This window comes from Gallus gallus, chromosome 35, assembly GCF_016699485.2.
Source record: "Gallus gallus isolate bGalGal1 chromosome 35, bGalGal1.mat.broiler.GRCg7b, whole genome shotgun sequence".
NCBI lineage: Eukaryota > Metazoa > Chordata > Aves > Galliformes > Phasianidae > Gallus > Gallus gallus.
In genome coordinates, this window is record NC_052566.1 from 508,409 (window position 1) to 534,678 (window position 26,270).

At 59.3% G+C, this 26,270-nt stretch overlaps 2 protein-coding genes across 9 annotated transcripts in view; one reads left to right on the plus strand and one right to left on the minus strand.

Moving 5' to 3' along the window:
* Nucleotides 1-22,495, plus strand: IPO4 (importin 4). 2 transcript variants are annotated; one of them, XM_040655004.1, is made up of 31 exons: nucleotides 10-337; nucleotides 435-521; nucleotides 886-968; nucleotides 1,550-1,591; nucleotides 2,252-2,375; nucleotides 3,374-3,553; nucleotides 3,875-3,940; nucleotides 4,332-4,433; nucleotides 5,209-5,292; nucleotides 6,089-6,235; nucleotides 6,320-6,373; nucleotides 7,030-7,139; nucleotides 7,910-8,018; nucleotides 9,011-9,176; nucleotides 9,844-9,954; nucleotides 10,446-10,562; nucleotides 12,160-12,250; nucleotides 13,237-13,345; nucleotides 14,284-14,381; nucleotides 14,471-14,548; nucleotides 15,139-15,196; nucleotides 15,991-16,084; nucleotides 16,332-16,492; nucleotides 17,254-17,295; nucleotides 17,375-17,503; nucleotides 18,217-18,422; nucleotides 19,246-19,363; nucleotides 19,709-19,804; nucleotides 20,935-21,001; nucleotides 21,680-21,798; nucleotides 22,435-22,495. In XM_040655004.1, exons 1-31 carry the CDS (start codon nucleotides 191-193, stop codon nucleotides 22,477-22,479), a joined length of 3,240 nt encoding a protein of 1,079 aa, XP_040510938.1. In that variant the 5' UTR covers nucleotides 10-190; the 3' UTR covers nucleotides 22,480-22,495. The 2 variants fall into 2 exon arrangements, 1 of the variants encoding a protein (XP_040510938.1); XR_005842450.2 differs by lacking the exon at nucleotides 22,435-22,495 and having other exon boundaries at nucleotides 1-337; nucleotides 19,674-19,804; nucleotides 21,680-21,762.
* REC8 (REC8 meiotic recombination protein) overlaps nucleotides 22,107-26,270 on the minus strand; it is a 23,606-nt gene continuing 19,442 nt past the window's right edge. For 2 of the 7 annotated variants that reach the window (XM_040655013.1, XM_040655011.1), the window contains 6 exons: nucleotides 25,724-25,800; nucleotides 24,916-24,964; nucleotides 23,041-23,104; nucleotides 22,890-22,961; nucleotides 22,710-22,816; nucleotides 22,472-22,626 (listed from right to left, as the gene is read on the minus strand). In XM_040655013.1, the coding sequence (XP_040510947.1) occupies nucleotides 22,508-22,626; nucleotides 22,710-22,816; nucleotides 22,890-22,961; nucleotides 23,041-23,104; nucleotides 24,916-24,964; nucleotides 25,724-25,800 (488 nt within the window). In that variant the 3' untranslated portion in view covers nucleotides 22,472-22,507. Of the gene's footprint in view, nucleotides 22,627-22,709; nucleotides 22,817-22,889; nucleotides 22,962-23,040; nucleotides 23,105-24,915; nucleotides 24,965-25,723; nucleotides 25,801-26,270 lie in introns of all 7 variants that reach the window. The other 5 variants (XM_040655010.2, XM_040655008.2, XM_040655012.2 and 2 more) reach the window with 3 other exon arrangements.

Sequence of the window (26,270 nt, forward strand, 5' to 3'; positions counted from 1 at the left end):
CAGTGGTGTTGCCCTTTTAAGGAAAGTGTGGGGTCACCGTTGGGGCGTTGCCGTTTTAAGAAGGATCCCGGAGCTGTTCTCATTTAAACCCCAGCGGTGGGCCCGCGTGCTCCGTGGCCCTTTTAAATCCCGAAGTAATCCTGCCATTGCCCTTTTAAGAAGGAAGGACTTCCGGTTGAGCGAGCCAATCATGCCGCAGTATTCGCTGCTCTGCGGCGTATTCCGCTTTATTAACTTCCGCCTCCGCCGGAAACGCCCTCTTTCCAAGATGGCGGCCCCCGAGCTGCAGGCGGTGCTGGAGCAGCTCCTGGAACCGGATAACGCCGTTATACAGCAGGTAACGGATACCGGCCGGGGGTCGGGACGGGGAGAGGAGGCGGCCGAGGGGATCGCGTGGCCCGGCTCGCCTCCCACCTTCTTCACCCCCGTTTTAGGCCACCGCCCGTCTGCGTGAGGCCTTCGCCGACCCCCGCACCCCGGAGCGGCTCGCGGAGATCGTGGTGGGCGCGGCGCGGCCGCAGGTGACCCCTCCCCCCCACCCCATTCCCCACGTGACACCGAGTGGGACCGCCCTCTCCCCATAGGTCTCCCCCGAGTGGGACCCCTGTGGGCCGTAGAGTGAAGCCGCCATCCCATAATAACCCCCCCCATCCTCTCAGAGCTCTGATCCCAGCCTGACATCCTATAATACCTCACTTAGCCTCCATAGCTGCAGGGCGGGTCCCCCCCATAGCAACCGTAGGCCTCGTCTGGAGAGCCCCCCCCATCCCATCCCATAATAACCCCTGATGGCCCACATAGCGATCCCGCCATCCCATAATAACCCCCGCCCCCCTCCCACCATCCCATGATAACCTCTCCCTCCCGCCATCCCATCGTGCCCAGCTGCGCCAGCTGGCCGCCGTTCTCCTCCGCCGCCGCCTGTCGGGGGGAAGATGGCGGCACCTGGACCCGGAACTGAGGCTCAGGTGGGCGGGACTTCCGGTGGGAGGGGCTTCCACCCAGCCGTGCGATTGGTTACAGATGGGGGTGGTGTTGAAAGGGAAAAGGGGCGGGGATTTCCGTGGTGATACGGGATTGGCTACTGCAGGCGGTGGGCGTGGCCTACTGGTGGGCGGGGCCGAGAGAGGGATGTGGTTAATGGGCGGGGCTACAAGGGGCGGGGCTTCTTTGGAGCCACGGGATTGGCTAAGTGCGTGGTGGGCGGTGTTAAGGGAGGGGGTGGGGTTAAGCAATGGGGGCGGTTCTGAGAGGAGGCGTGGCTTCTGTGAACCAATGGGATTGGCCGCAGTCTGTGGTGGGTGTGGCATCATGGTGCTGAGTGAGGGCGGGGCTTCTATTGAGCCACGTGATTGGATACTACAAACGGTGGGCGTGGCTCCCATAGCGAGGGGGTAGGGTTAGACAGGGGGGCGGGGCTTGTACGGAGCCATGCGATTGGCTACTGCGTCTGGCGGGTGTGGTCTGTGTGGGCGGGACTTCCGGTGGAGGGCGTGGTTTGACCAAAAGATGGGGGCGTGGCTAAGCGTTGCCCCGCCCCCTCCCGCAGGCTGCCCTCCCTATTGGCCGAAGCCCTGGAGAAGGAAACAGAGTGAGTCCAACTGTCCCCATTTTGGCCTTTTTCACCCCAAAAAAGGGCCGCCCCCCCACCCTCCCCCATCTCACCCCACTTTGTGCCCCATTTGTGCCCATTTTCCCCCCCATTTTTGCCCATTTTCCATCATTTTCCCGCATTCTGTTCCCATTTTCCCCATTCTATGCTCATTGCCCCCAATTTATGCCCATTTCCCCCATTCCCCCCATTCGTTGCCCATTTTCCATCATTTTCACCCTATTCTGTCTCCATTTTCTCCTATACTGGCCCCATTTTCCCTCATTTCCCCCTCTTTTGTGCCCGTTTCCCCCCATTCTGTCCCTATTTCCCCCAATTGTCCCCATTTCTCCCCATTTCCCCCTACTCTGTCCTCATTTCCCTCCATTTCCCCCCATTCTGGCCCCATTTCCCCCCATTCTGTCCCCATTTCCCCCCATTCTGTTCTCATTTCTCCCCATTCCCCCCCCATCCCCCCCCATTCCCCCCCATTCCCCCCTATTCCCCCCTATTCCCCCCTATTCCCCCCTATTCCCCCCTATTCCCCCCTATTCCCCCCTATTTCCCCCATTCCCCCCATTCCCCCCCATCCCCCCCGTCCCCATAACCCCCCCATCCCCATTACCCCATTTCCCCCCTTTTTCCCCCCCTGTTTGGCAGCCGTTCGGTGCTGCCCTCCCTGTCCCACGTGGGGGCTGTGCTGCTGCGCCGGGGGGGGGCGGAGGCGTGGGCTCCAATGGGGCAGTGGGTGCAGAGGGCGGCGCGGGACCCCCATCTGCAGGAGGTGAGGCTGCCTGATTGCCACGGCGACCCCCATCCCATAATAACCTCTCCCCCCATACACCAGCCTTCCCGTATCTACCCCATATCGCCCCTAGGGGGGTCCCTAAGCCCCCCAGACCCCCCAGTGCCCCCATTTCCCCCCCATATATGCTCCATATCTCCCCTACGGGGGTCCCTAAGCCCATCAGGACCCCCCCAGTGCCCCCATTTCCCCCCCATAACCCCATCAGACCCTATATATGCACCCCATATTCTCCCTATAGGGGTCCCTAAGCCCCCAACCCCCCCCGCAGACCCCTATAAGCCCCCAGCCTTCCCCTACCTACCCCATATCCCCCCCTATGGGGGTCCCTAAGGCCCCCATCCCCCCCCAGACCCCCCAATGCCCCCCTAGCCCCCCCATATGTACCCCATATTCCCCCTATGGGGGTCCCTAAGCCCCCCATCCCCCCCCAGGATCCCCCCAGACCCCTGAATACCCCCCAGCCCCCCCATACATACCCCATATTCCCCCTATAGGGATCCCTAAGTCCCCCAGGGCCCCTCCAGGTCCCCCATTCCCCCCCATATCCCTTCAAGCCCCCCCTAACCCCCCCTCAGACCCCCTATATGTACCCCATATCCCCCTATAGGGGTCTATAACCCCCTGTTCCCCCCCAGACCCCCCATATATACCCCATATTCCTCCTGTGGGGGTCCCCAATCCCCCTATCCCCCCCCAGGCCCCCCATTTCGCCCCCATATCCCTTCAAGCCCCCCATAAGCCCCCCCAGACCCCCCATATGTACCCCATAACCCCCCTATAGGGGTCCCTAAGCCCCCCAGACCCCCCATAACCCCCCAGCGTTCCTGCATCTACCACATATCCTCCCCTATAGGGGTCCCTAAGCCCCCCAAACCCCCCATAACCCCCCAGCCTTCCCGCATCTACCCCATATCCCCCCTATGGGGGTCCCTAACCCACCCCCTTGCCCCCCCATCCCCCCTATAACCCCACAGCGTGCCCTACAAGTGCTGAGCGCAGCCCTCGAAGACCCCCCCCCATCTCTGACCCCCCACTGCCGCCCGATAGCGGAGCTCTGCCGGGGGGGGCTTCAACCCGGGACCCCCCCCCATAGCACCGCGTACGCCCTGAAGGCACTTGGGGGGCTGGCGGCCGCTTTGGGGGGGACGCAGACGGTGAGTGACCCCAAAATTGGTCTTTCTGACCCCAAAAATGGGATGGGGGGGGGAGGGGGAATTGGGGAGGGGGAGGTTGGAGGGAGCTGTCCACTTCCCCCATTAAAAATAGTGGGGGTTGGGGGTGCTGAAATGAGGGCCTGAAATGGGGGGTGGTCCCTTTAAGAGCAGTGGGTTTGAGTTGCCCAAAATGGGCGTTTTCAGCCCCATAATGGGGGGTGTGAAATGGGGGGCCGTCCCTTTAAGAGCAGCGGATTCCCCACGTGGATTTTGGGTCGAAATGAGGCGATTTTGGGTCATTTTGGGGTGTTTTTGGGGCAGGATTTGCTCCGTTCGCTGCTCCCGGACGTGCTGAGGGCCCTCCAGGCTTTGATCGACGCCGATGAGGTGAGGATTTTGGGGCCAAAAACCTCCATTTTGGTTCCTTTTTCCATCCCATGCCCAAAAATGTTCGTTTTGGGTCCATTCCGAGGCCATTTTGGGGCAAATCTGCCCGATTTTGGGGCAGTTTCACCCCCATTGAACCCCATTGAGCCCCATTGAGAGGCGCTGCGTCCACAATGGCCGTTTTTGGTTCCATTTTGGGTCAAATTCTGCCCATTTTGGTCCATTTTTTCTCCCCCTCCCAACACCCAATTTTCCCCTTTTCTCCCCCGTTTTGGTGCCATTTTTGGCCCATTTGGACCCAAATTGGGCCACTTTTTCGCCCCCTCCCCACTTCCCTCCGTTCCCACGGGGCCATTTTGGGTGAAATTCAGCCCTTTTTGGGTCCTTTTAGGAGTTGGGCGCTGCCGCTTTGGAGGTGTTGGATGAATTCGTGGCTGCTGACCCCAAAGCTGTGACCTTTGACCTCCGACCTGTGCTCGACCTCTGCCTGCAGGTGGGGGCGGGGCCAGGAAGAGGGGGCGGGGCCAATTGGGAAGCCATGCCCCTTCGTTGCCCATATATGGTGCAGGGATGGGGCTGTGGGAGTAAGCGTGGCCATGGGAAGCCACACCCCTTTGCCCATATATGGAGTAGGGGTGGGGATATGGCGATGGGCACGATCATGTGAAGCCCCGCCCCTTTGCCCATATATGGTGTAGAGGGCAGGGGTATGGGAATGGGCTAGGCCATGTGAAGCTCCGCCCCTTTGCCCATATATGGGGTGGGGACGGGGTTACAGGAGTGGGCGGAGCCACAGTGCAAACCAATGGCCTTTTATGGAAATGGGGGTGGGCTGTGTAAAGCCACGCCCCCCCCCCCCCCCCCCCCCCCCCCCCCCCCCGCCCTTTGCCTCTATATGGTGCAGGGGAGGGGCTACATTGCTAGACCCCGCTCCTCGTTATAAGCGGACCAATCAGATGGCTCATCCACAGACAAGAAGGCGGGGCTATGGTAATAAGCTCCACCCCTCAATAGATGTGAGTGGGTGGGGCTATGCGAGTGGGCGGGGCCACAACAAGCCCCACCCCTTCTATAGCGGGACCAATGAGGGGGCGCGCCCAAAGGGGGGGGGGGGGGGGCGGGGCCACGTCGCGAAGCTCCACCCCCTACATTGGGTAGCGGTCCGAGGGGGCGGAGCTACAGCGCTAAGTCCCGCCCCCTTCTGCAGACGCGCCTATCGGGAGGGGAGGGGGCGGGGCCTCGTCGCTAAGAGTCGCCCCTATTGGCAGGTGGGCGGGGCCGAGGGGCGGGGCCAGGCCGTGCGGGCGCGGGCGCTGGCAGTGCTGGGATTCCTGGCCCAGGAACGGCCACGGGTGAGTGGGATTAACCCGGATTAGGGGGGATTACAGTGGGATTAGGGGGGGCTCTGAGGGGGTTACGGGGGATTATAGAGGGATTATGGGGGGTTATAGGGGGATTATGGGGGTTTAGGGGGAATTGTAAGGGATTATTATGGCGTTATGGGGGTTGGGAGGGATTATAGTGGGATTATGGGGGACTAGGGGGGGTTGGGGGGCTATGAGGGGGTTATGGGGGATTATAGTGGGATTATGGGGGGTTATGGGGACGATAGGGGGGTTTATGGGGAATTATAGTCGGATTATGGGGGGGCTAGGCAGGATTATGGGGAATGATGGGGTTTAGGGGGAGTTATAGGGGGATTACGGGGGGTTAGGGGGAATTATAAGGGATTATGGTGGCATTATGGGGGTTGGGGGGAATTGTAGGGGTATTATGGGGTGATTATAGTGGGATCATGGGGGGCTGGGGGGGCTATTGGGGGTTATGGAGTGTTATGGGGGATTATTGTGGGATTATAGTGGGATTAGTTGAGATTAAGTGGGATTGAGTGGGATTATGGTGGGATTAGATGGGATTAAGTGGGATTGTGATGGGATTAGATGGGATTAAGTGGGATTATGGTGGGATTAGATGGGATTAAGTGGGATTATGGTGGGATTAGATGAGATTAAATGGGATTATGGTGGGATTAGATGGGATTAAGTGGGATTATGGTGGGATTAGGTGGGATTAAGTGGGATTATGTTGGGATTAGGTGGCATTAAGTGGGATTATGGTGGGATTATTGACTCCATTTCCCCCCCTCAGGCCCTGCAGCCCTTCCTGCCCCCCCTGCTGGGCTCTCTGCTCACCCTGCTCTGCTCCCCCCCCCCCCGGGACCACCCGGACCCCGAAGATGCGGAGTTGTGGGGGGGCGGGGAGGGGGGGCGCAGCATCCGCCATTGCGCAGCCCAGGTGAGCCCCCATCGCCCCCTTTATTAAGTCGTAATTAATTGTTGACGATTAATTATTAATCATCTCCTGTTCTTGGACCCGCAGGTGCTGAACGCGTTGGCGCTGGGGGTCCCTGCTGAGAAACTGCTGCGGGAAATGGTGATTTTGGGGGTGAAAAAAGGGGATTTGGGGGCAAAAATGGGGGATTTGGGGGCTAAAAATGGGAGTTTGGGGGACAAAATTGGGGGATTTGGGGCAATTTTGGGTCAAAAATGGGGGATTTGGGGGATAAAAATGGGAGTTTGGGGGACAAAAATGGGGGATTTGGGGCAATTTTGGGTCAAAAATAGGGGATTTGGGGGATAAAAATGGGAGTTTGGGGGACAAAAATGGGGGATTTGGGGCAATTTTGGGTCAAAAATGGGGGATTTGGGGCGATTTTGGGGGTTCTAGTGGGGATTTTGCGGGGGAGAATGGGGATTTTGGGGCAAGAAAGGGCAATCTTGGGCAATTCTGGGGCAGAAAGAGGATTTGGGGCGATTTTGGGGGGGGTTGAGGGGGGAAAATGGGGAATTTGGGGCTAAAATGGGGGTTTGGGTGTCAAAAATGGGGATTTGGGGCAATTTTGGGGGGTTCAGAGAGGGATTTTGGGCCAAAAACGGTGGATTTTGGGTGAGAAGTTGGGGATTTTGGGGGCTAAAAATGGGCAATTTGGGGGCTGAAAGTGGGTGTTTGGGATGGAAATGGGGGGGATTTGGGGTTGCTGTCGGGGTCGGTCCGTTTTGGGGTGAAAAAGGGCGATTTTGGGGTTCCAGGTGCCGCGTTTGGAGCCGCTGTTGGGCAGCCCGGAGCCGTGGGGCAGGAAGGGAGCGCTGCTGGCATTGGGGGCTGCAGCCGACGGCTGTGGGGAGCTGCTGAGGAGGAGGTGAGTTTTGGGGTGAAAAGGGGCCGTTTTGGGCAATTTGGGGCGACAAATGGGGATTTTGGGGGGGAAAATGGGGATTTGGGGGGAAAAATATGAATTTGGGGGGCATTTGTGGGGTTTGGGTGGGGATTTTGGGGTGAAAAGGGGCAATTTGGGGTAATTTGGAGGGGGAAAATGGGGATTTTGGGGGGGGGAATGGGGATTTGGGGGGAAAAGAGGAATTTGGGGGGCATTTATGGGGTTTGGGTGGGGATTTTGGGGTGAAAAGGGGCAATTTGGGGGGCTGAAATGGGGATTTTGGGGAGAAAAATAGGAATTTGGGGGGTATTTGAGGGGTTTGGGAGGGGAATTTGGGGTGAAAAGGGGCAATTTGGGGGGCTGAAATGGGGATTTTTGGGGGAAAATGGGGATTTGGGGGGAAAAATATGAATTTGGGTGGCATTTGTGGGGTTCGGGTGGGGATTTTGGGGTGAAAAGAGGCTATTTGGGGTAATTTGGGGGGCTGAAATGGGGATTTGGGGGTAAAAATGGGGATTTTGGGGGCTTAAAATGGGGATTTTGGGGTGAAAAAGAGCAATTTTGGGGCATTTGGGGGGGTTCAGGTGGGGATTTAGGGGGGAAGGGGGGAATTTGGGGCTAAAAATGGGGATTTGGTGGCAAAAAATGGGGATTTGGGGGCATTGGTGGGGTTCAGGTGGGGATTTTGGGGGGGAAAAGGACGGTTTTGGTTAATTGGGGTTGGTTGGGTTTTTTTTGGGGGGGTCTTTCAGGTATATGGGGGCGGTTTTGGGGGCGCTGAGAAGGGGGCTGAGAGACCCCGAAGGGGCGGTGAGGGGGGCGGCCGCCTCCGCACTGAGAAGCGTTGGGGAATACATGCAGGTATGGGGGGGTTATGGGGGGGTTATGGGGGGGTTTGTGGGGGGCGGTCGGGGGATATGGGGGGCTATGGGGGCTATGGGGGGGGATATGGGGGGCTTATGGGGGGGGCATGGAGGGGTATCGGGGGGTTTATGGGGGGCTATGGGGGTTATGGGGGGGATATGGGGGGTTTATGGGGGTTATGGGGGGGATATGGGGGGTTTATGGGGGGGCATGGAGGAGTATGGGGGGTTTATGGGGGGTATAGGGGGCTATGGGAGGCATTGAAGGGTATGGGGGGGTTTATGGGGGTTATGGGGGGGATATGGGGGATTTATGGGGGTCATGGAGGGGTATGGGGGGTTTATGGGGGGGCTTATGGGGGGCAATTGGGGGATATGGGGGGCTATGGGAGGCATTGAGGTGTATGGGGGGGTATGGGGGGTTTATGGGGATTATGGAGGGGATTGGGGGGGTTATGGGGGGCTATGGGGGGTGTGGAGGTGGTATGGGGGGGACATGGGAGGTCTGTGGGGGGCTATGGGGGGGTTGGAGGTCTATGGGGGCTGTGGGGGAGCAGTGGAGGGGTATGGGGGGGCTGTGGTGGTCTTTGGGGGTCATTTTGGGGGCTATGGGGGGGGATAATGGGGGCCTATGGGGAAGCAATAGGGGGGTATGGGGTGTGTGGGGGGGCTTTGGGGGTCTCTGGGGGGTGTAGGGGGGATATGGGGGGCGTTGGAGGACTATGGGGGGGCTGTGGGGGTGGTTGGGGGTCATTTTGGGGGCTATGGGGGGGTAATGGGGGCCTATGGGGGGGCAGTGGGGGGTCTGTGGGGGGTAATGGGGGCCTATGGGGGATATGGGGGGACAGTAGGGGGTCTGTGGGGGGCACTGGGGGGGAATGGGGGCCTATGGGGGGCAGTAGGGGGCTATGGGGGCTGATGGGAGGGGGGGGGGTCCCCACCGGGTCGTGCTGCTCCATACTGGTTTATACTGGGGGTGCGCCGTTGCAGCCCGAGGCGGCGGCGTTGGCTTTGGAGGCACTTCCGGCCGCGCTGGAGGCACTTCCGGTTTCGCTGGAACCACTTCCGGGTTGCCCGGAGGCACTTCCGGGGTCGCCGGAAGTGCTTCCGGGGGCGCGGAGTTGGTTCGTGCTGAGGGAACTGCTGGCGGTGGCCGGTAGGGGGCGACGGAGAGCCGGAAGTGGGGGGGGGACAACCCAAAATGGGGGGGGGAACACTCAAAATGGGGGGGGTTCTTAAATAAGGGGGGGTCTCTGTATGGGGTGGGGGTTCTAAAAGTTGGGGGGGGTCTTTGTTTGGGGTGGGGGTCCTTAGAAGGGGGGGGTCTCTAAATAAGAGGGGTCCCAATGTATGGGGTGGGGGGGTATAAATGGGGTGGGGGTTTTCGTATGGGGGGGTCTGTAAAATAAAGGGGGGGTTCGCAATGCGGGGTGGAGGAGTACCTAAAATGGGGGGTCTTCGGTATGGGGTATGGGGGGGGTCGTTAATATGGGGTGGGGATCCCCAGTATGGGATGGGGGGGGGGGTCCCAAAAATGGGGGTGGGGCCCAATATGGGGTGGGGGGGGCCTTATGATGGGGGTGGGGTCCTCAAAATGGGGGTGCGATCCCAATATGAGCTGAGGGGGTCTCAATAGGGGGGGGGTCCCCAATATGGGGTTGGGGGGGGGTCCCTAAAATGGGGGGGGGGCCCAATATGGGGTTGGGGGGTATCCAAAATGGGGTAAGGGGGGGTTCCTAAAGGGGAGTGGGGGGGGGTCCCTATAATTGGGGTGGTGGTCCCTAAATGGGGGGGGTCCCCAATGGGGTCCCGTTGTGTTGCAGGAGCGGCGGTGGCCCCACAGCTCGGGGCGGTTTTGGGGGCGCTGTTGGGGGTCCTGGAAAGGGGGCGTCCCCATGAGATGGAGCTGGCTCTCAGCGCCCTGCATGAGTTGGGTGAGTCCCCCAACGACCCCAAAACGCCCCAAATGACCCCAAAGGGACCCAAAAACGGACCGAAACGACCCCAAATGGCCCAAAATAGACAACAATGGCGCCGTGGAGGTGTTACTGTATCGACCACCAGGGGGCGCTGTGGTGTCATTCCATGTTTGTCCACCCGGGGGCGCTGTTTGACTGCCCATAATTGATTCCTATGGGGCGCTGTGGTGTCGTTCTCTCTTTGCTCACCAGGGGGCGCTGTTTGACTGCCCATAATTGATCCCTATGGGGCGCTGTGGTGTCGTTCCCTCTTTGCCCACCAGAGGGCGCCTTAGGCCGTTCCGTGTTCGTCCCCCAGGTGGCACTGTGGAGGACTTCCCGCTTTGCCCACCAGGGGGCGCTGTAGAGCACTATGGGTGCTGTGGAGCCCTATGAGTACTGTGCAGCAATTCCATATTTGGCCACCAGGGGGCGCTGTTGCCTCATTCCTCCTCTATATCCCGCAGGTGGCGCCGTGGAGGACTTCCCGCTGTGCCCACCAGGGGGCGCTGTGGAGGCGGCGCTGCTGGCGGTGCTGCGGCTGCCCGACCCCCCCCATCGCGCGGTGCGGCTGCAGGCGATGGGTGAGGGAACGCAGCGCCACCGCCGGGGCTCCAATGGGGCCCTTTTGGGGCTCCGGGGGGGGAATGGGGGGGGTTGGGGGGGGGGAGGGGAGGATTGGAGTCACATAGGGGGGGTTGGGGGGGGGGGGGGGGGGAGGTTGGGGTCACACAGGGGGGGTTGGGGGGGTTTTGGGGGGGTTGGGGGGTAAATATGGGGGGTTTGGGGGGAAATGTGGGGGTTTGGGGGGGAATTGGGGGGAAATTTGGGGGATTTGGGGGGGAATTTGGGGAATTTTGGGGGGTTTGCGGGCAAATATGGGGGATTTGGGGGATTTTGGGGAGGAATTTGGGGGATTTGGGGGGAAATTTGGGGGTTTTGGGGTGAAATTGGGGGATTTTGGGGAGTTTGGGGCAAATATGGGGGGTTTTGGGGGGGAATTGGGGGAATTTGGGGTAAATATGTGGGATTTGGGGGTAAATCAGTGGGATTTGGGGGTGAATCGATGGGATTTGGGGGTGAAGGGATAGGATTTGGGGGTAAGTTGTTGGGATTTGGGGTGGATTTGTGGGATTTTGGGCTAAATTAATGGGATTTGGGGCTGAATCGATGGGATTTTGGGGTAAATCTGTGGGATTTGGGGTAGATTTGTGGGTTTTGGGCTAAATTGTTGGGATTTGGGGCTGAATCGATGGGATTTGGGGTTGAATGGATGGGATTTTGGGATAAATGGATGGGATTTGGGGTGAATTGTTGGGATTTGGGGCTGAATCGATGGGATTTGGGGCTGAATGGATGGGATTTGGGGATAAATGGATGGGATTTGGGGTGAATTGTTGGGATTTGGGGCTGAATCGATGGGATTTGGGGTTGAATGGATGGGATTTTGGGATAAATGGATGGGATTTGGGGTGAATTGTTGGGATTTGGGGCTGAATCGATGGGATTTGGGGCTGAATAGATGGGATTTGGGGGTAAATGGATGGGATTTGGGGTGAATTGTTGGCATTTGGGGCTGAATCAATGGGATTTGGGGGTAAATTGTTGGGATTTGGGGTGGATTTGTGGGATTTTAGGCTAAATTAATGGGATTTGGGGCTGAATCGATGGGATTTGGGGGTAAATCTGTGGGATTTGGGGTAGATTTGTGGGTTTTGGGCTAAATTGTTGGGATTTGGGGCTGAATCGATGGGATTTGGGGTTGAATGGATGGGATTTTGGGATAAATGGATGGGATTTGGGGTGAATTGTTGGGATTTGGGGCTGAATCGATGGGATTTAGGGCTGAATGGATGGGATTTGGGGATAAATGGATGGGATTTGGGGTGAATTGTTGGGATTTGGGGCTGAATCGATGGGATTTGGGGCTGAATAGATGGGATTTGGGGGTAAATGGATGGGATTTGGGGTGAATTGTTGGGATTTGGGGCTGAATCGATGGGATTTGGGGCTGAATAGATGGGATTTGGGGGTAAATGGATGGGATTTGGGGTGAATTGTTGGGATTTGGGGCTGAATCGATGGGATTTGGGGCTGAATAGATGGGATTTGGGGGTAAATGGATGGGATTTGGGGTGAATTGTTGGCATTTGGGGCTGACCGGATGGGGTTTCGGTGCAGAGGTGTTGGGGGCGTTGGGGGGCGGCGCGGCGGCGTTGGAGGCGGTGCTGGAAATGGCGGCCGATGGGGACGGGGAGGAGCGGCGCGTGCTGTGAGTCACCCCAAAACGGCCCCAAAATGGCCCTAAATGGCCCCAAATGACCCAAAATGGCTCCAAGATGAACCCAAATGACCCCAAATGGCTCCAAAATGACCCCAAATGACCCCAAATGGCTCCAAGATGAACCCAAATGACCCCAAATGGCCCCCAAATGACCCCAAATGACTCCAAGATCACCCCAAACGGCCCCAAATTGACCCCAAAATGGCACCCAAACGACCCCAAATGGCCTCAAATGGCCCCCAAATGACCCCAAATGATCCAAAATGACCCCAAATGACCCCAAATGGCCCCAAAATGACCCCAAATGGCCCCACATGACCCTAAATGGCTCCAAAATGACCCCAAATGGCTCCAAAATAACCCCAAATGATCCAAAGTGACCCCAAATGACCCCAAATGGCCCCCAAATGACCCCAAATGGCTCCAAGATGACCCCAAATGGCCTCAAAATGACCCCAAATGACCCCAAATGGCCCCAAAATGACCCCAAATGGCTCCAAGATGACCCCAAATGGCCTCAAAATGACCCCAAATGACCCCCAAATGACCCCCAAATGACCCCAAATGACCCCAAACGGCCCCAAATTGACCCCAAATGGCTCCAAAATGACTCCAAATGACCCCAAATGGCTCCAAATGACCCCAAATGGCCCCTGAATGACCCCTCAATGGTCGTAAAGTGACTCTAATTGCCCCAAATGGCCCCAAATGACCTTAAATGGATCAAAGTGACCCTAAATGACCGTAAGTGGCCCTGAATGGACCAAAATGACCCCAAAATGGCCCCAAATGCCCCCAAGTAACCCCAAATGGCCCCAAATGGCCCCTGTGTGACCCCAAATACCCCCAAAAGGGCTCCCAGATGACCCCAAAGAACCCCCAAATGACACCAAATACTGCCCCATACGACTCCATCTCCTCCCCCAACCCTTTTTGGGGCCATTTTTGCCCAATTCCGCCCTTTTTCCCCCCAGATTTGGGCTCTGTGGGGCTGCGGCCGAAGCGCTGCGTGAGGGGGTGGAGCCAATGCTGCCCAGGCTCCTCCCCCTCCTCCTGCACAGCCTGCAAGCCCCGCCCCCTGCGGTGAGTCGCACCATATATGGGCAAAAGGGGGCGGGGTCTGCCTGGCCACGCCCCTTCGGATCACCGTATATGGGGAAATGGGCGGGGTCGGGCTGGCGAAGGGGGTAGGGCTTGGTCTCTTGCAACCATATATGGGCAAAGGGGCGTGGCTTGGGGAAGGGGGTGTGGCTTGGCCTGTTGTATCGCCATATATGGGCATTGGGGTGTGGCCTGAGATCTGATTTCCATGTATGGGGAAGTAGGCGTGAATTTGTTTTCTGTGATGCCCATATATGGGTTAAAGGAGGCGTGGCTTCAACGGAAAATAGACATACATGGGAAGGGGGCGTGGCTTGGCTTTGCCTAACCATATATGGGCAAGTGGGGGTGTGGCTCGGCTTAGTGTGATGTCCATATATGGGCAAAAGGGGCGTTGCTTGAAGAGTGTTGTAGATGAAAGAGGAGGGGACGTGGTGTATGCCCATATATGGGCATAGAGCCGTGGCCTGTGGCAGCACTGGTGGAAAGGGGGGCGTGGCCTTTCTCAGCACAACACCATATATGGGCAAAAGGGGCATGGTCTGACGTTTGCATGCATATATGGGAGGGAGGCATGGCTTTGTGTGGCACCCATATATGGACAAAAGGGGCGTGGCTTTAAGGTTCGTGTAACATCCATATATGTGCAAAAGGGGGCGTGGCCTATCGGGTGTTCCATACATGGGATGGGGGCGTGGCTTAGCTTAGCTTAATGCCCATATATGGCTGGTGGGGCGTGGCCAACTGGGTGTTCCATATATGGGAAAGGGGTGTGGTTTTACTTCTGTGATGTCCATATATGGGCAAAAGGGGGCGTGTCTTGGGGAAAACACGTATATGGATGGCAAAAACAGGGCGTGGCTGCACGCCTCCCATATATGGGCAAAGGGGCGTGGCCTGATGTCGTCCCCGCCCCCCAGGCCTCTCCGGCTGCCTCTGATTCGTTCCTTCTCTTCGACGCCGCAGAGGACGAGGAGGGGGCGGAGCCAATGGGCGACGAGGAGGAGGAGCTCGTGGCGTAGGGGCGGGGCTAAGGGCGGGAGGGAGGGGGCGGGGCTTGGGCGAGGCCACGCCCCCCTCTCAGCGGCCCTTTGGCTCCGCCCACAGGGTGGAGGTGGGCGGGGACTTCGTGGCGGAAGTGGAGGCGGCGTGCGAGGGGGCGGGGCTTATGGCCGAGCACTGCGGGTGAGTGCGGGGGGGCACTTGGGGTCATTTGGGGGTGGTTGTGGGGTCACTTGGGGTCATTTGGGGTCGTTTTGGGGTCACTTGGGGTCATCTGGGGTTGTTTTGGGGGTCATTTCAGGGTCTTTTGGGGCCACTTGGGTTTGTTTTGGGGTTATTTGGGGTTATCTGGGTCATCTGGGCTCATTTGGGGTCGTTTTGGGGTCACTTGGGGTCACTTGGGCTTCTTTGGGTTTTTTTTGGGGTCGTTTTGGGGTCGTTTCAGGGTATTTTGGGGCCACCTGGGGTCATTTGGGGGGTTATCTGGGCTCATTTGGGGTCGTTTTGGGGTCACTTGGGGTCGTTTGGGGTTCTTTTGGGGTTATTTGGGGTCACTTGGGGTCATTTGGGGTTCTTTTGGGGTTATTTGGGGTCAGTTGGGGTCGCTTTGGGGTTACTTAGGGTTATTTGGGGTCTATTTGAGGTCATTTTGGGGCTATTTGGGGTCATTTGGGGTCGGTCTGGGGTTATTAGGGTTCATTTAGGGTCAATTCTGGGCTCTTTGGGGTCATTTAGGGCTCATTTGGGGTATTCTTTGTGCCCCCCCCCCACAGTGCTGCTTTTGAGCCCTATTTCTGCCCTACGCTGGAAGCGCTGCTCCCCTTATTGGAGGTAAGGCCTGCCCTGCCCCACTGACCCCATAGGGACACGTAGGAACCCCACAGGGACCCATAGGGACCCATGGGGACCCACAGGGACTTACAGAGACCCATAGAGACCCCATAGGGACCCATAGATCTTCTAGGAACCCATACAGACCCCATAGGGACCCACAGGGACCCATAGAAAACCATACAGATCTATAGGGACCCGTAGTGCCCCATATTGACTCACATAGACGTCATATAGACTCCATAGTGCCCCATGGAGACCCACAGGGACCCATAGCACCCTATAGAGATCTATAGAGACCCATACTGCCGCATAGAGCTGCACATAGACCCCATAGAGACCCCATAATGCCCCATAGAGACCCACAGGGACCCATAGCACCCTACAGAAATCTATAGGGACCCATACTGCCCCATAGAGACCCCATAGTGCCCCATACAGACCCACATAGACCCCATAGAGACCCCATAGTGCCTCATAGAAACCCCATAAACCCTTTAGAGACCTGCAGAGATCCCATAGGAACCCATAGTGCCCTATAGAGATCTAAGAGGATCCATAGTGCCCCATAGAGACCCACATAGACCCCATAGAGACCCCATAGTGCCTCATAGAAACCCCATAGACCCTTTAGAGACCTGCGGAGATCCCATAGGGACCCATAGTGCCCTATAGAGATCTAAAAGGACACATAGTGCCCCATAGAGCCCCACATAGACCCCATAGTGCCCCATAGAGCCCCCCCCCATTGTGACGTCACAGTGCCCCCATTGTGACGTCACAATGGCCCGCAGTTCCCACACCCGGATGTACGCTCGGCCGCCTATGGGGCACTGGGGGGGCTGAGCTGTGGGGCCGGGAACGCCGTGGGGCAGCAGGAGCTGCAAGGTGAGATCTGGGGGGGGCTAAAAGGGGGTCCCCTTGGGGTCTGTGGGGGGGATTTGGGGTCCCATCGGGATCTACGGGGGGGGTTTGGGGGTCCCATTGGGGTGTATGGGGGGATTTGGGGTCCCATTGGGATGTATGGGGGGAATTGGGGTCCCGTTGGGGTCTATGGGGTGGATTTGGTATGCCATTGGGATGTGTGGGGATTTTGGGGTGCCATGGTGACCTACGGGCCGTTATTGGGGTGCAGGCCGGGCGCTGACGGCGCTGCTGGGGGCGGTGAGGGCGGAGAAGGGGGCGGGGCCAGCGAGGGCGGGGCTTACGGCGCTCAGCCGGGCCCTAAGCCCCGCCCTCAGCCCCCAACTGCTGCACGCCATTGGTTGCCTGATGGCTGATGTCATCAACGGCCAGGTGAGGGGGCGGGGCTTCCGGGGAACGGGCGGGGTTTAAAGGGAGCTTCCGGGGAGGGGCGGGGCTTAAGGGGAGGGGCGGGGCTTAATGCAATGGGCACTTCCGGAAAGGGGCGTGACTTATGGGGATATAATAGGCCGAGGCGAATGGGTACTTCCGGTGTGGGCGGGGCTTATGATATTAGGGGGCTTTCCGGGAAGGGGCGTGGCTTAAGGAAAGGGGTGTGGCTTAACGGGGGGGGTGTGTGGCTCGAAAGGGGCGTGGTTTGCGCTTATGGGCGGGGCTTCCTGAAATGGGGCGGGGCTTTGGGGGAGGGGTGATCTGCAGGTAGTCCGATTTGCATAAATGGGCGTGGTTTCTAGAGGGGGGCGGGGCTTAAAGAAAGGGGGCGGGGCCACAGCGCAGCACTCATTTGGGGACATTTGAATGGGTTTTGGGGACACTTCGATGGGACTTTGGGGTCATTTTGGTTTATTTTGGGGCCATTCTGATGGATTTCGGAGTCTTTTTGATGGATTTGGGGCCATTTCAATGGATTTGGAATCATTTTAAGGGGTTTGGGAGTCATCTGGGTTTATTTTGGGGTCATTTTGGTTCATTTCAGTATCATTTTAGCAGATTTAAGATCATTCCAGTGGATTTTGGGGCCATTTTGGTTTATTTTGGGGTCGTTTTGCTGGATTTTGGGTCATCCTGCTGGACTTGGGGCCTTCTAGATGGATTTGGGGTCATTTTGGGGTCATTTTACCCTTTTTTCCCAGATCCGCTGCCTGCAGGACGACGACGGCAGCGATGAGGAAGAGGTGGGCGGGGCTTAAGGAGGGGAGGGGGCGTGGCCTGCTGGCTTAGCCCCGCCCCCACGCTCTGCTCTCGTCCAATCAGGTGGAGGCGGCGGCGGAGCTGCGGGAGCTGGCGGGGGAGGGGCTGGCGGCAGTGGGCGGGGCTTCGCCCGGGGGCGGGGCTTTGAGTGACAGCTTCCGGCGCGCCCTCCCTACCCTATTGGGCTGCCTGGTGAGGGGGGCGGGGCTTAAGGGGGAGGGGGCGGGGCTTAAGTGGAGGGGCGTTGCTAAGGGGGGCGGGGCTAAAAATGGGGCGGGGCTACGGGATGTGTGGGGAGGGAGGTTGGGGGGTGGGGTTCCTATGGGGTCTCTCTGCGGGTTTATATGGGGCTCTGTGGTTCCCTATAGGGCTCTGTAGGTTTCTCTATGGGGCTCCGTGGGTTCCTATTGCTCTCTGTGGGGTCTCTAGGAGTTCCTATAGATCTCTATGGGTCTATGGGGTGTTACAGGAGGCTATGGAGTCCCTGTGTGTCTCAGTGGGTCCCTATGGGTTTCTATGGGGTCTCTGTGGGTCCCTATGGGTCTCTATGGGTCTGTGGGATGTTATGGGGGTCTATGGGGTCCCTATGTGGTCTGTATGAGGTTGCTGTGTGGTCCCTATGGGTCTCAATGGGTTCCTATGGGTCTCTATGGGTCTATGGGATGTAAGGGGGAGCTATGGGGTCCCTAGGGGGTTTCTATGAGGTTCCTATGGGGTCGCTGTGGGTCTCAATGGGTCCGTCTGGGTCTCTATGGGTACCTATGGGGTCTCTATGGATTCCTAAGGGTCTTTATGGGTGCTTGGGGGTCTCTATGGGGGTCTATGAGGGGTATGGGTCTCTATGGGGTCCTTATGGGGTCTCTATGGGTCCCCCCACTGACCCCGCCCCCCCGATGACGTCACAGAACGGCGACGCGGCGCAGCGCTCATGGGCAGCGGCCATATTGGGCGAGGCGGGCGCGCACCTGGAGAGGGGCGTGGCCTCAGAGCTCCTCCCCCTCATTGGCCCCGCCCTCGCCCGAAGCTCCGCCCACGACCCGGACCCGGAAGTGCGCAGCAACGCCCTCTGCAGCATCGGCCGCCTGGCAGCCAATGGCGTCGCGTTGGGGGCGTATCCTTGGCGAAAAGCCCCGCCCCCTGCCCTTAAGCCCCGCCCCCTCACCCCTATGGCCCTATCACAGCCCTGCATTAGGCCCCAATTAGCCCTAAATCATCCTATTTACACCCGAATTGGCCCTAGATAGCCCTAATTATGCCCCGCTTAGCCCCGAATTACCCTAATTACACCCAGACTGGCCCTATGAAACCTTAATTATGCCCCACTTAGCCCTGAATTACCCTAATTATGCTCTAATTGGCCCTAAATTGCCCTAATTATGCCCACTTTGGTCCAAAATAGCCCTAATTATGCACGTATTAGCCCAAAATAACCCTAATAATAACCCAATTGGCACTAAATTACCCTAATTACACCCACATTGGCCTCACGTAGCCCTAATTAGATCCAAACTAGCGCTACATTACTGTAATTACACCAAAATTGACCCCAAGTAGCCTAAATTATACCCAAATCAGCCCCATGTAGCCCAAACTATACCCAGATTAGTCCTAAATTACCCTAATTATGCCTAAAGTAGCCCTGAATAGCCCTAATTATGCCCTGATTGGCCCAAACTAGCTCTAATTATACTCTCAGGCCCCGCCCTTCCCCTTAAGCCCCGCCCCCTTGATACGTCCCGCCTTTTCCGCTTAACCAACCAATCCCCGCTAAGCCCTTCCCTCCCAAGCCCCACCCACTCCAAGACCACGCCCCCTTCCTAAGCCCCGCCCATTCCCTAAGCCCTTCTCGTCCCCATCCTAAGCCCCGCCCCCTTTCCCACCCTGCCCAATCGCAGCGAAGCCCCGCCCCCTTTTTTCCTTGACCCCGCCCCCAGGGCGTGGCCGGGCCTGGCCGCCATTGGCCGGGCGCTGCGGGAGGAGGGACGAGGCCGGGGGAGGGACAACGCCTGCGGGGCGCTGGTCCGCCACAAGGGGGCGCTGCCGGATGCGGAAGTGAGGGGCGGGACTTCCGGTGGGGGCGGGAGGTGATTGGGTGGGAATGCAAACGGGGCGTGGCTTAGGGGGGTGTGTCCAATGGGTTTGTGGGTGGAGGTGGAGGGGCGTGGTTTAAAAGTGGGCGGGGCTTAGGGAAGGGGCGGGGCGAAGGGCTGCAGCCAATGGGCTGCGAGGGGTGGCTGAAAGGGGGGCGTGGCGACGAGTTGCAGCCAATGGCCAGCGAGATGGGTGTGGCTGAAGGGCGGGGCTATGGGCTTTGACCAATGAGGTGTCAGGTGAGTAACCGGAAGTGGGGCGTGGCCGGAAGTGGGGCGTGGCCTCACACCGGTCCCTCCCCCACAGCTTCTGGCTCTGCTGCTCCCGGCGCTGCCGTTAACGGAGGATTTTGAGGAGAATTCCGCCGTTTTTGGGTATCTGCTGCAGCTGCAGCCCGAGCAGGTGGGGCTCTATGGGTCCCTATGGGGCTCTATGGGTCCCTATGGGGGCTCTGTGGGTCCATGTGGTTCTCTATGGGGTCTCTATGGGGCACTAATGGGGTTCTATGGGGTACTAGAGATCTCTATGGGGCACTATGGGGTTGTTATAGGAATCTGTGAGGGCTCTATGGGTCCTTATGAGTCTCTGTGGGGGCTCTATGGGGTCTCTATGGGTCCTTATGGGGCACTGCAGGTCTCTATGGGGGCTCTATGGTTCCTTACAGGTCTCTATGTAGCACTATGGGGGCTCTGTGGGGTCTCTATGGGTCCTTATGGGGCACTGCAGTTCTCTATGGGGGCTTTATGGTTCTTTATGGGTTTCTATGGGTCCCTATGGGGGCTCTGTGGGTCCATTTGGTTCTCTATGGGGTCTCTATGAGGCACTAATGGGGTTCTATGGGGTACTAGACATCTCTATGGGGCACTATGGGGTGGTTATAGGACTCTGTGGGGTCTCTAGAGGGGTCTATGGGTCCTTATGGGTCTCTGTGGGGCACTATGGGGGCTCTATGGGGTCTCTATGGGGCCCTATGGGGCACTGTGGGTCCCTATGGGTGCTCTATGGGTCCTTATGGGTCTCTGTGGGGGCTCTATGGGGTCTCTATTGGTCCTTATGGGGCACTGCAGGTCTCTATGGGGCACTATGCGGGCTCTGTGGGTCCCTATGGATCCCTATGGGGCACTGTGGGGCTCTATGGAGTCTCTATGGGTCCGTATGTGTCTCTATAGGGCACTATGAGGTCTCTGTGGGTCTCTATGGGGCTATGTCGGTCCCTATGGGTCTCTATGGGGCACTGTGGGTCTCTAATGGCACTTAATACACACTTATGTGTCTCTATGGGTCCTTAGGGGTCTCTGTGGGGTCCCTATGGGGCACTGCTGGCCTATACAGGTCTCTATGGGGTCCCTATGGGTCTTTATGGGTTCTCAATGGGTCCCTATGGGTCTCTGTGGGTTCTCAATGGGTCCCTATGGGTCTCTATGGGTTCTCAATGGGTCTCTGAGCTTTGCAATGGGGCTCTATAGAATATCCATGGGGCGGGGCTTCCAGGTGGGCGGGGCTTGGTTTGACCACGCCCCCTTCCTTTGTAGCTCCTCCCCCACGCCGAGGAAATGCCGCGGGTGTGCAGCGCCATCGGGACGGGCAGCGGAGACACAGGTGGGGCTGGGGGGGCTATGGGGCTGGGGGGGCTATGGGGCGCTATGGGGCTGGGGGGGCTATGGGGCAGGGGGGGCTATGGGGCTGGGGGGGCTATGGGGCTCTATGGGGCTGGGGGTCTGTGGGGTTCTGTGGGGCTGGGGAGGCTATGGGGCAGGAAGGGCTATGGGGTTGGGGGGGCTATGGGGGACTATGGGGCTGGGAGGGCTATGGGGCGCTATGGGGCTGGGGGGGCTATGGGGCTGGAGGGGCTATGGGGCGCTATGGGGCTGGGGGGGCTATGGGTCTGGGGGGCACTATGGGGCTGGGGGGACTATGGGGCTCTATGGGGCTGGGAGGGCTATGGGGCGCTATGGGGCTGGGGGGGCTATGGGGGGCTGTGGGGCTCTATGGGGCTGGGGGTCTGTGGGGTTCTGTGGGGCTGGGGGGGCTATGGGGCTGGGGGGGCTATGTGGGGCAGGGGAGTCTGTGGAGTTCTGTGGGGCTGGGGGAGCTATGGGGCAGGAAGGGCTATGGGGTTGGGGGGGCTACGGGGGGCTATGGGGCTGGGGAGGGCTATGGGGGGCTATGGAGCTCTATGGGGCTATGGGGGGCTATGGGGGATCTGTGGGGCTGGGGGGCGATCTATGGGGCACGAGGCCACCCTTCCCCGCCCCCCTCTCCCTGTCTGCCCCACAGATCTGGAGGCTGCAGTTGTGGGGCTGCTGCAGGAGCTGTGGAGGCGCTGCCCCACAGATGTGGGGCGGGGAATGGAGCGGCTGCCCCATAGCGACAGCGTCAGGCTGCGCAGGGCCATGGTGAGACCCAGAGCGGCCCCATAGCGACCCCATAGGGACCCATAGAGACCCCATAGGGACCCACAGTGCCCCATAGCAACCCCATAAGGACACACAGTGCCCCACAGAGACCCACAGCAACCCCATAGAGACCCACAGTGCCCCATAGAGACCCCATAGGGGCCCACAGTGCCCCACAGAGACCCATAGCGACCCCATAGGGACACACAGTGCCCCATAAAGACCCCATAGCGACCCATAACTGCCCCACAGACCCACAGCGACCCCCGCATGCCCCATAACTGCCCCATAGAGACCCACAACTGCCCCACAGAGACCCATAACTGCCCCATAGTGCCCCATAACTGCCCCTGAATGCCCCGTAACTGCCCCAGAGACCCATAGCGACCCATAACTGCCCCATAGCAACCATAACTGCCCCATAGCGACCTGCAACTGCCCCATAGAGACCCATAACTGCTCCCTAGTGTCCCCTAACTGCCCCATAGAGACCCATAGCGACCCATAACTGCCCTGTAGAGACCCATAGCAACCCACAACTGCCCCACAGAGACCCATAACTGCCCCACAGACCCACAGCATCCCCCCGTGCCCCATCGATGCCCCTTCCCCGCTCCTGACCCCGCCCCTTTGCAGGGATTGGACGACGCGGCCGCCATGACACCAAGCACGGTCCAATAAAAGAGCGCCGGCCGAGGCCACGCCCCCTTCATTCCGCGCGGGCGGGGCTGGGGGAGGGGTGGGCGGGGCCTCGTGGGCCGAGCCGGATGCCGATTGGTCCGAAGGGGCGGGACTGCTCCAGCCGCAGCCAACCAGCAGCGCACAGATCTGCGGAGGGGGCGGGACTTAGCGCGAGCCACGCCCCTTCCCTCTTCAGATTGGTCGCCGACCGCGAAACCCCGCCCCCTTACCCAGACAAACCCGGAAGAGCCGCGCCCACAACTTCCGGGGGGCGGAGCTCGGCAGGAGCCCGTGAAGCTCCGCCCCTTCCGGTCGCGCCGCTCCCTCCAGCGCCGCCCTATAGGAGCAAAGAGGGGGCGGGGTCAGATTGGGTTAAGCCACGCCCCTCCCTCTAAGCCACGCCTACTGACCGCCGCATCGAAGCCACGCCCACCGGCGGAAGTACCGCCTCTTCCGGAAGTTCGGGCAGAGGGGGCGGGGCTCTGCGGGGCGGGGACGAATCCGATTGGTCGGCTGCTCGCGGTCACGCCCCCCCTCCCCTTAGGCCCCGCCCCCTCCGACCTCCACTCCTCCGCCGGGGTCACCAAAGGGCGGAGCTCTTCCGGGGTCACCTCCAGGGTCAGCTCTGCCCCACAGCCGCACAGCGCCACCCCATAGGAACCCATAGTGACCCATAGCCACCCCATAGTGACCCACAGCCACCCCATAGGAACCCATAGTGACCCACAGCCACCCCATAGTGACCCACAGCGGCCCCATAGTGACCCATAGCCACCCCATAGTGACCCACAGCCACCCCATAGGGACCCCATAGGGACCCATACGACCCATAGTCACCCCATAGGGACCCATAGCGACCCATAGCGGCCCCATAGCGACCCACAACCACCCCATACGGACCCATAGCGAACCATAGTCACCCCATAGCGACCCACAGCCACCCCATAGCGACCCATAGCCACCCCATAGCGACTCAGCCACCCCATAACAGCCCCATAGTGACCCATAGCCACCCCATAGCGACCCACAGAGGCCCCATAGCGACCCACAGCCACCCCATAGCGACCCATGGAGGCCCCATAGCGACCCACAGCCACCCCATAATGGCCCCATAGCGACCCATAGTAACCCCATAGCAACCCACAGCCACCCCATACCACCCCATAGCCACCCCGTAACCCCCATATCACCCCATATCCCCCCATAAGACCGCATATCCCCCTATAACCACCCCATATCACCCCATAACCACCCCACAGTACCCCATAGCACCCCATATCACCCCATAACCACCCCATAGCGCCCCATAACCACCCCATATCACCCCATAGCGCCCCATAACCACCCCACAGCGCCCCCCATAGCACCCCATAAGACCCCATAACCCCCCATAACTACCCCATATCACCCCATAAGCACCTCATAGCCCCCCATAGCACCCCACAGCACCCCATAGCGCCCCATATCACCCCATAACCACCCCATAACCCTCCATATCACCCCATAGCCCCACATATCACCCCATAACCACCCCACAGCGCCCCATATCCCCCCACAGCGCCCCATAACCACCCCACAGTGCCCCATAGCACCCCATATCACCCCATAGCCCCCCATAGCACCCCATAACCACCCCATAGCGCCCCATATCACCCCATAACCACCCCATAACCCCCCATAACCACCCCATAGCGCCCCATAACCACCCCACAGTACCCCATATCCCCCCATAGCGCCCCATATCACCCCATAACCACCCCACAGCGCCCCATAACCACCCCATAGTGCCCCATAACCACCCCACAGCGCCCCATAACCACCCCACAGCGTTCCATAGCACCCCACAGCACCCCATAGCGCCCCATATCCCCCCATATCACCCCATAACCACCCCATAGCGCCCCATATCCCCCCATATCACCCCACAGCGCCCCATAACCACCCCATATCACCCCATAACCACCCCACAGCGCCCCATAACCACCCCACAGCGTTCCATAGCACCCCACAGCACCCCATATCACCCCATAGCGCCCCATATCACCCCATAACCACCCCATAACCCCCCATAACCACCCCATAGTGCCCCATAACCACCCCACAGTACCCCATATCCCCCCATAGCGCCCCATATCACCCCATAACCACCCCACAGCGCCCCATAACCACCCCACAGCGCCCCATAACCACCCCACAGCGTTCCATAGCACCCCACAGCACCCCATATCACCCCATAGCGCCCCATATCCCCCCATATCACCCCACAGCGCCCCATAACCACCCCATAGCGCCCCATATCCCCCCATAGCGCCCCATATCCCCCCATAGCGCCCCATATCCCCCCATACCACCCCGTATCACCCCATAACCACCCCATAGCACCCCATAACCACCCCATAGCGCCCCATAACCACCCCACAGCGCCCCATACAAGACCTGAGGAGGGCAGCAGCCCCACACTCGGCTCCGGGACCTCCCTGAGTTCCTATATGGGGCACAGCTGTGGGTCTCAGCCCCATACAACGGCCCCACAGACCCACCGTGCCCCACAGAGACCCCACAGTGCCCCATAACGGCCCCATAAAGAACCACAGATCCCATAAAGACCCACAGAGCCCCACAGAGACCCCATAAAGACCCACAGGAAACCCACAGTGCCCCACAGAGCCCCATAGAGACCCCATAAGGACCCATAAAGACCCATAGAGCCCCATAGGGACCCCATAAAGACCCACAAAAACCCCACAGTGCCCCATAGAGCCCCACAGTGCCCCATAGAGACCCATAGAAACCCCATAGCGCCCCATAAAGACCCCATAGCGCCCCATAGAGCCCCACTGTGCCCCACAGAACCCCATAGCGCCCCATAGACCTACTGCGCCCCATAGAAACCCCAGAGCGCCCCATAGAGCCCCACTGTGCCCCATAGAGACCCCATAGTGCCCCATAGACCTACTGCGCCCCATAGAAACCCCAGAGCGCCCCATAGAGCCCCATAGAGACCACTGTGCTCCATAGAGACCCCATAATGACCCATAGCGACCCCATAGTGCTCCATAAAGCCCCACTGTGCCCCATAGCTGCCCCATAGAGACCCACAGAAACCCCATAGGGCCCCAGAGAGACCCCATAAGGACCCATAGAGACCCCACAGCGCCCCATAGAGCCCCACAGAGCCCCATAGCTGCCCCATAGAGCCCCCACAGCTGTGGGTCTCACCCCACAGAATGGCCCCACAACTCACCTCCACCTCACTGGGCTCCGGCGCTATGGGGCGGGCGGCTCTGACCCACAGATCCCATAACTCGGGGGGCAGCCATCCTATGGGGCGGGGGGGGGAGGGGGGGGGGCACTTGTGGGGCTGCCCCATAGATTGGGGGGCACTTATGGGGTTGAGTTGGCACTTCTGGGGCAGAGCTGGGGGTCCCAATGGGCACTTATGGGGCACAGGGGGCACTTATGGGTCCCAATGGGCACTTATGGGGCAGAGGGGGCACTTATGGGTCCCAATGGGCACTTATGGGGCAGAAGTGGCACTTGTGGGTCCCAATGGGCACTTATGGGGCAGAGGGGGCACTTATGGGGCAGAAGTGGCACTTGTGGGTCCCAATGGGCACTTACGGGGCAGAGGGGGCACTTATGGGGCAGAGAGAGCACTTGTGGGTCCCAATGGGCACTTACGGGGCAGAGGGGGCACTTATGGGGCAGAGGGAGCACTTGTGGGTCCCAATGGGCACTTATGGGGCAGAGGGGGCACTTATGGGGCAGAGAGAGCACTTGTGGGTCCCAAT

What these genes read in the sequence shown, in the direction of transcription:
- IPO4 (XM_040655004.1), top strand. Translation starts at nt 191, where the DNA reads ATGCCGCAGTATTCGCTGCTCTGCGGCGTATTCCGCTTTATTAACTTC. An exon ending in CTTTGATCGACGCCGATGAG is followed by an intron (nt 3,941 to 4,331) that starts GTGAGGATTTTG and finishes GGGTCCTTTTAG; the next exon opens with GAGTTGGGCGCTGCCGCTTT. An exon ending in CTACCCTATTGGGCTGCCTG is followed by an intron (nt 17,504 to 18,216) that starts GTGAGGGGGGCG and finishes ATGACGTCACAG; the next exon opens with AACGGCGACGCGGCGCAGCG.